This window comes from Cardiocondyla obscurior, linkage group LG04, assembly GCF_019399895.1.
Source record: "Cardiocondyla obscurior isolate alpha-2009 linkage group LG04, Cobs3.1, whole genome shotgun sequence".
NCBI lineage: Eukaryota > Metazoa > Arthropoda > Insecta > Hymenoptera > Formicidae > Cardiocondyla > Cardiocondyla obscurior.
In genome coordinates, this window is record NC_091867.1 from 157,817 (window position 1) to 166,515 (window position 8,699).

At 30.6% G+C, this 8,699-nt stretch overlaps 3 protein-coding genes across 4 annotated transcripts; 2 read left to right on the forward strand and 1 right to left on the reverse strand.

Moving 5' to 3' along the window:
- LOC139102177 (mitochondrial import inner membrane translocase subunit Tim21) lies at positions 1-1,794 on the reverse strand. Of its 2 annotated transcripts, none has more exons than XM_070655904.1 (5): positions 1,491-1,794; positions 1,221-1,410; positions 922-1,156; positions 674-773; positions 1-602 (listed from the first exon to the last, which is right to left on the reverse strand). In XM_070655904.1, exons 1-5 carry the CDS (start codon positions 1,494-1,496, stop codon positions 453-455), a joined length of 681 nt encoding a protein of 226 aa, XP_070512005.1. In that variant the 5' UTR covers positions 1,497-1,794; the 3' UTR covers positions 1-452. The 2 variants fall into 2 exon arrangements, with proteins under 2 accessions (XP_070512005.1, XP_070512004.1); XM_070655903.1 differs by having other exon boundaries at positions 1,495-1,793.
- An 863-nt stretch (positions 1,795-2,657) lies between these two features.
- On the forward strand, positions 2,658-3,526 carry E(y)2 (enhancer of yellow 2). The gene is made up of 2 exons (XM_070655988.1): positions 2,658-2,822; positions 2,988-3,526. Exons 1-2 carry the CDS (start codon positions 2,776-2,778, stop codon positions 3,226-3,228), a joined length of 288 nt encoding a protein of 95 aa, XP_070512089.1. The 5' UTR covers positions 2,658-2,775; the 3' UTR covers positions 3,229-3,526.
- A 133-nt stretch (positions 3,527-3,659) lies between these two features.
- Positions 3,660-5,194, forward strand: Nedd8 (Nedd8 ubiquitin like modifier). The gene is made up of 4 exons (XM_070655989.1): positions 3,660-3,819; positions 3,906-3,923; positions 4,354-4,466; positions 4,884-5,194. Exons 1-4 carry the CDS (start codon positions 3,802-3,804, stop codon positions 4,987-4,989), a joined length of 255 nt encoding a protein of 84 aa, XP_070512090.1. The 5' UTR covers positions 3,660-3,801; the 3' UTR covers positions 4,990-5,194.
- Positions 5,195-8,699: the final 3,505 nt, after the last annotated feature.

An 8,699-nucleotide genomic window follows, 5' to 3' on the forward strand; every position in this document is an offset into this window, starting at 1 on the left:
TTTCTTATTAAAAAAAAACTTTTTATTAGTATTGTAAAAACGAAGGACATTTAAGGTTACTCAATGTCATCAAATTATGTTCCCCTAGTTGTTTTACAAGTTTGAGAACAAGGTGTCATCTTCCTATCTCTAGCCGTTTTCAAGAGAAACATATTAAACTTTTTATCAGACTCACCCAGTATAGAGAATATCCGCGATTAAATAGAAATAAAAGTGCCGTCGTTTGTCGCGTTCATTTATCCACAGTTTCTTTGTCGCTTATACGTTCGATATTTTAATTTTTTTTCTCAATAACAATCGATAATTTTACAAAATGGTATAAGACTTTCCTATTTCTTTCAATAGGCCGTACCTACCTCCAAAAATATGTCTATTTGATCGCGGACACTTTATATACATATGTACGTATGGATGTATTCCAATATTGTTATACATATTATTATATTATACATTCATTGATTATCCAACAAAAAGTTAAAATCCATTGCGGATTGATGATCTTGCTGCGTTTTAGATGTAACTTGGTTGTCTTCTATCACAATTGTTCCAACATGATTCACAGTAACATATAGGTATGAATATTCATAATTGCCAGATGCATTCTGTAATTAGAAATTAAAATTAGATATATAAATGAGAGATAAATACATATTGAACAAAATCACAAACTTACTTCCTTCATTTCTACATATACAGTTCCTTGTCTCCTTGTTCCTTGTACATAAAATTTCAATCTCATATACTTGACACCATCCTTAATATAATAAACATGACTAAAAGAACAAATATTAATTATATATTTCAAAAAATAAATTAAAAGAATATTTTTTAAAGCTTTAATTATTTTCATTATACATACATCAATTGATTATGTATCAATATTTTATATAAAACCAGTGTAAAAGTATTATCTGAACATACGCAATGTGTCTTCTGCGTCCATGTCGTGTTTCTTCACCATAAGCTTTCACAGGTGCTCCAAGAATATCTGTAATCTTTGGATGTTCTATGCAACGAATACGAGCTTTGCTATAAACAGCATATGGACTTTTGTTGGAAAACAGTTCAGAAAATAAAGCATACAATATCAAAGTTGTAACCCCAATGCCACCAATTATTACTCCAAGAAATCCAGCAGACTTTAGATTTTCTTTAACTGAAAAATAAGTCAATAAAATAAAACTGTAATTATACAACAATAATAAGTAATTGAAATTTACCTACTTCTGCAGTACCAATTTGTACCTGATTGTTAGTTTTATTAGATTCAATTTTAGTCACAGATTTCTTTGTTGAGTAGCAAACATTGTGTTTAATGCTAGGAACAATATTAAAACAATATGAAACATTTTGCATATGGGTGATCAAATGTCGTTTATAAAGAATATGATTTAATGCTCGTGCCATGATCTAAAACATAATTATTTATATCAGTAACATACATAACAAAAAATATATTTACAAGAACACACACACACAAACATACATACATACATTGTTTCTTTTTTTTTTCTTTTCTATTTTTATGTGCATCTATCCGTTTTAGGATATCGGCACAATCTCCTCTTCTTGTGTATACACTGTTTCTCCGAGTTTAAGGTTAACCAGTTCTTCATCAAAAGAACTAGCAAATGTTTTGGTTTAAATCAGCCCTGGGTTTAAATGTAGTCTGTAAAGCCTATTACACAATGCAAAGAAATAGCATTATTATGGCAGCTTTCCTTTTAGTAGACACAATCGACACAAATGTCGTTCTGTCTTTTTTTACATTGATAGAATAAAGGCCAGCGCACACACTTTTGCATAACGCATAACGCATAAAGATATCATCCAATCAGAGTTCTTTATTTTCATCCCCACCATTCATTATGCGAATATTGCATAGTGCGTAAAGCTTAATGCATAAGGGGACGAAAAATACGTAAAGGCTCTTCTACAATGGCAGTAACAAACGGTCGTAAAGTCGTAAGTTTTAAGAAAGTAACCAATTGTATCATAATTCTAAAAGAATGATGTAATATAATTGGTTATTTTCTTAAAACTTACGACTTTACGTCCGTTTGTTACTGCCATTGTAGACGAGCCTTAAGAACGAACTTTTATGTATTATGCAAAAGATCCATGCCAAGATGTCGTTATATTTCCAGTCATTTTGGCAGTTTATTAGGTTTCTAACCTCTATTTTGTTTGATGAAAAAATTAAATAGTAAAAAATGGATCATAAATATTATTCTAATACTGAATATATTGAAAATTTATATGTGGATAATGAAAACAGTTTTGGTTTGCAAAATATTGAGGATGAAATAGACCAGCAAAATGAAATTGAAGGAGATGCTCTGCTTATCTCCTTAGTGCGTAATTACCCGTATTTATATAACAAAGAACTCACTGATTTTAAAGATCATTTACTTATATTTCTTTGTCGGAATTTACATACTAAACATAATTGTAAAAAAGCTAACAATAAAAATTCTTCGTCGTCGTCTATTTCAAATCGAAAAGACCCGATCTACATTACTGTAGTAAGCTTTAAGCCGTAAGAAATTAGCCAATCATATTAGAAGTTCCAAGAGAAATTCTTACGGCCGTAAAACAAATATACTTTTTTTCACTTTAACTTACTACACCAGTTCAGCAGTGCAGCAGGTGCAGCTGGAAAGAACAAATCTCTTAACACTTTCATTAATGTTGTTTTCGTTTACCAGAGGTTAAGCGACATAACCGTTTATAAGAAGGAAGAATTGTAATTAAGTTACGTAGGCAAAATTATTGATGAAGACACTCCACCAGAGATTGGTCATGGTTGGAGATCGTGACGGGTAAACAATTTAGTACACCAAGATCATTGTTAATTATGATTTTTATGATTCAAATTGTATTATTTGATGTTAAATGAAGTATTGATTTAAGAAAAAAGTTCCCAAACAAATTTAATTGTTCAGCAACTCAGACAAAATACTTAATATTTGTGAAACTCTTTGCAGACTGAAAGAACTGTTGAGACGCAGACTGGTTGAGTGTGGATGGCGGGATCAAGTAAAGTTGATTTCGAAGGAGATCATAAAGGAGCATGGCCACGATATCACATATGATACATTGCTGTCTGCAGTGACTAGTAAAGCTCGCACACTTGTGCCAGACTCTGTAAAGAAGGAACTTTTACAGAAGATAAAAAATCAATTGCTGGCTCAAGAAGAAAAGTTAAAAATTATGACAGACCGTTAGAATCTCATTCAAATCACCATCCATCACTAATCACAACTTTCTATCGATGCAATTATGTCAAATGCACTTCCAAGATAACAAGTATTTGTTCAAATAGCACTGTCTTAACAATTTTTAATAAGACATGATACAACTACTGCTACATTAAATTGTATTTAATATATAGTCAGCACAAAATGTGATATTTAACAAAAATATTTATAATAAAAGTGTACATTTAATAATTAGATTTAATTACATTTTGGAAAATGAGACTTAGTAAAGGAGTATAACTTGCAAAAATGTTTTATAAATATATGCTCGAATATACAAAGTGTACAAATAAAAAATGCATTAATTTCTTAATTCGAATTTAATTTGCGGCTGAAAGAAGTACAAGGAGTGTAAATATAAGCACGTTTTGTTAATAACACTCGACGCCAATAGACGGCGACACGCTGCAATTCCATATTAATTTAGGTTAGAATAGTGACGGTATTTCGTAAACTTTTTGGCCGTTTGATTTTTCTACGGCGTCGGCGAATTTTAGCCGGTGATACTAGCGTGATAATTTAATCGTTAATAGTCGAAAAAATGTTGATAAAAGTGAAGGTAATTATTGTAGTTTAAATCAAGTCGCTTCGAACCTTCAATCCCCGCCGATTTACTTAAATACTGATCTTGAATTTTTGTTTCAGACTCTTACAGGGAAGGAGGCAAGTATTTCAAGAACAGACTACAAGATCATATCAAATTTGTAAGATCTAATCAATGCACGTGGTCGGGATACAAAAGTATTTTAGCGACAGGCCTACTTTTATTTACATTGCAAGGGAAAAAAACAATTAAAAAAAATGTTTATTGTGGTTCTAAAGGTTTTTAGATTGAAAACGTTAAGAAAAATTATTAAGCTACGTGACAAAAGTTGTACTTGATTAGTTTATTGTCTTACAGATGTATGAAAAAAATTGTTGGATTTAAATTATTCAAAATTATATCTTTCTTTAATCAATTTATTTTTATCAAGTATATGATATTTTTCATGTGTCTTATTTATAAGTTTTGATGTTCATCTAACTGTACTAATATAAAGAACATTGTCAATTAATATACATAATATATGATTTAATTTTATTGATTTTTTAGATTGAAATAGATATAGAACCTACAGACAAGGTAGAGAGAATTAAAGAAAGAGTGGAAGAGAAAGAGGGAATACCACCACAGCAACAACGATTAATATTTTCTGGCAAACAAATGTATGTACAAGTGATTTTATACCCTAGTTGTAAGAAATAGAATTCTTGTGACTTGCAACATTACAAGTAATAATTTATACTTTTCTCGATCCATTTTTATATATATTCTACGCTGTACTGTACATTGGATAGAATGCTACACTATCATCTGTGTCTTAATTCAATTTTCTTTAACTATCACTGTTAATCATTAACTAAGTTTGCTTAACAAAATCATGAATAATTACATATAAACTTAAAAAAATAGATTTAATCTATTTTGTTCAAAGTAAAGTATAATGGTTGAAATTAGAAAAATTAAAAAAATTTTATATTAATATAAGATCTTGCGGAATTATTAAAACATGCGTGAGTAACTAATATTAAACATAAATGTCAAAAGCGGTATTAAGCAGCAAGATTATATCTTTGTTTCAGGAATGATGAAAAGACTGCTCAGGATTATAAAGTCCAGGGTGGCTCAGTGTTGCATTTGGTACTTGCATTGAGAGGAGGCTGTAGATATAACATTCCTCACTTATAAATGGCAAAGTGGAGATATTGAAAAATTGTGAGGGCTGCAGAAAGAAGGAAAAAAATACAAAGCAAGAAGCAAACGTTTATCATCATAAATATGTGTTTAAGAAAGGACAAAGTCTATGTTATTCTACATAGAATAACATAGTCATGTGATCTTTGCAATCTTGATAAATATTTAATAAAGTAATTTAATCATGTGAAAATAACAAGTTCATATTTTTATTTAAAATAATTTCTTTATTTGAGAGAAAAGAGCATATGTAAAGTTCTATTTTCGCCATCGGACTGTCAAGTAAATTAAATCGCTTATATAGAGTCTAATCGTACATGCAAATACAATATGTTATGCGTAATGGGAAGAAACAATGATATTATTAACAAATGCTTAATTCTCTCAGTGTATTGGGATAACAACGTTTGGGCCAACACATATAAAATGTATGCATAAGAATAGCATATGAAAGCTGATTGGTCCATTTTCTTAAGGGGCACACTTATTAGTGTGACAGCCTAAAAAAAAGGCGATTTTTGGGAATAAAAAAAAAATAGTACTATGTCAATTGTTTTAAAATTTTAATGGTATATTTATACATATTTTAAGAATTCACAGTAAAATTTTTGAAGAAAAAAATTAAATATTTTTTGAGTTACACGCGATTTCCGATAGCGCTAAAAAAAAAGATTCTTTACTGCTGCCGTGATTCCGGGTTTCTCCGTGGATAAAACCTAAAAAAAAAAATTTTTTATTAAACTAGAAGATATTGTCCGTACAATGACCCACGGTCGAAAAAAAAAATCAAAAATTGATAAAATAGCGGCGTTTTTGAAAAAAAAGTTGAATTTTACTCAAAATTTTAGTCGTTTTTGGCCTGCCAAAATTCGATTTTTGATCAGATAAAAAAACTAGTGGGTCATTGTATGGAGAACTATATACAAAACATGCAGAAAAAATTTGATAGTGATCGGATCATTTGTCACCGAGTAATCACTGCAGCAAATTCGAAAAATACTGTTTTGAGAAAAACGCGTTTAAAGATAAAATGATCGTTTCGTGATCCATTATAATGATCCAATAATAACCAATAAATGATCCATTTATAACGTTTTCACTGTTATAAATGAATTAAAGTCATACTTACAGCTAATCTGCTATTCTAGGCCCATATAATTCACCTTCCTCTTCTTCAAAAAGTGCTTGTTGAGCTGAAGAAGCTCTTCTTCGAAATGATTTACCCTCTTTTGAAGAAGCCCGTTGGCGATTCGTAGTCTCGTCTCGCCTTTAAGAGCCGCATAATCTCTTGCAGCAGGTCCAACTATTACTCCTATTACATTAAATATCTTCAAAATTGATAAATAACCGTCATTAAATATAGTAGTTGCAAAATTATTTGACAATTCGATAGTTTTAAGGCCATTGTGAAGGTGCTTTGGTGAAAAGTGCCAAAGTAAACCGTTCTAACTTTCATTATTGTTTTGTGTGTTACTACTTTTACATCTATCAAGCAATTCATGTCGAGATAAATCTTAATAAATAGGTATTAGAGCTTCTTTAACTTCTGCATCCAGTGGGAGGTAATCGTGCTTAAACTTACTAAGCATTCCTTCAGCTTCCGCGCGGCGATAAGCGCACCAACTCTCTACGCTTTCTGGACAATTATCATGGTTTGGTTGCTTATCAGTTGAACACAAATGATAAAATGTAGCCCAGATTGCTTTATACATTACGTCTACATTATCTTGATTTTGCATAATTGCCAAACCATAATATTTTTGTAGTTTATTTCTTAAATTTACAGTTAACTTTTGCGATGTTTTACTTTTTCCTCTTAACTTCTTATTGTTTTTTTTTTTAATTTCGACATCGTGTTTCTATTTTTTTTTTACATGTAAATAGCATTTTAATTTTTTAATAGGAATATCATAAGGATTCAAATCTATTAATCCTTTATGTGTGGCACTAATACCATCACCAATGTAGCGAATATATTTTACGCCATATTTACTAATCGAACGACCAAACATGTCTTTTATGCTATCTACTTCCATTTTTGAGATTCCTTATGATTAATATCACATTCTTCTTCGTGTAATGATAACCATTTTTTATAAGTTTCAGGATCACTCACTTTTTTTTTCTCCCAAAAAACACAACTCTGACAGTAAGTTGACTTCACACATGAATCAAGAATTTTCTTGCTGTATTTTCCTGCCAGCGTAACTACTCCAAAACGGGAAGTATGACCACGTTTTTTCCAAGTACCGTCGCCACTAACAGTCAAATTTGTCTCAGAGTTTTCTTTCTTTCATGTAAGCACTATTTTTTCATTTATAGCTTGTTGCATACTAAGTTTACAAACGGTTTCGGCTGCAGTCCATAAATTTGTGAAACATCCAGCAAGAGTTTGATCTTAAAATTTACATGCTAGATTCATTAATCCACAAAAAAAATTTATCCCGTTTATTCAGACGCCCAAAAGACGCATCACAGCCACAAGACGTCTATTTATTTCAAATGCGTTATCAATCATTGGTCCAGAATTGATGTACGAATTTCCACATTCACAAATGACAGCTATTTTAAATTCTAGGCTTCTTGGCCTTGCTTGATTAAAAGTAATTTCTTTTTGACAAATTTTGCATACCACTAAATTGCTAATTGCACTAAAAACTTAGACAAACTGTAAAATACAATATCCATGAGATAAGTCAATCACAACATTATCGTCATTATTCTGTAATAGTTTCTCTGCGAACGTACTGGTATTTGCAGTAGATTGCTCAAATATATGTTGGTTTCCGGTAAACTTGCGTTTTTTTTTTGTAATTGATCGGTGTTTGGGAACATCATGAGTTCCTTTTTTATTTAAATACGAAGATTGATACGCATTTTCAGTAAAATAAAACGTGTTAACTTATAAAGTGCTCGATACGACGGTCACAATAAAACTAAATGTATCTGGCTTCGAAAATACGTGACGTGGTAGTAAACGAAAAATTTTTCGAGATTACTATACTTATATATTTCTATATACCTGAAAGCCGAAAATAAAAACCGGAATCGTATTACAATGGTTGGAAAAGACGGCAGATTCCGAATAATACCTCAGGTATGTCGGCCGTAGCTAATACAACTATCTAACTGCCGAGCGGCTACTCTTTAAATGGCTGTAACTTAAAAACTATTTAAGATATCAATTTAAAATTTTAGTATGTTATTTTTAAATTAAAAAAAAAATAACCTATCGAAATATGAAAAAAAAAACAAAAAATCGATTTTTTTAAAATTTTAAACTAGGTGTGCTCCTTAAAACCGGGAGCACACACTTTTGCATAATGCATAACGCGTGTGCATAAGAAATACGATTAATGAACCAAATTAAAATTTTGTTATGCAGTAAATACATAAAAAATTGAACCAATCCTATTCCTTATGCACACGCGTTATGCGTTATGCAAAAGTGTGTGCTCTTGCCTTAAGCAGCGTCTACAATGAGATTATAAGATTTAAGGCTTTAACTTTAAGTTTTAAAATTAGCCAATCATATTATTTTCTTAAAATTTTGATATAATTGGTCAGTATTTTAAGGCTTAAGACGTACTACACTTATTGCAGACCGGGTCGCAAACAATTTTAAATATTATCGACTATGAATATCGGCCGTATACTGTGTAACCTTGTATCCATACATTCATTATGTATAAGAAAATATTAAA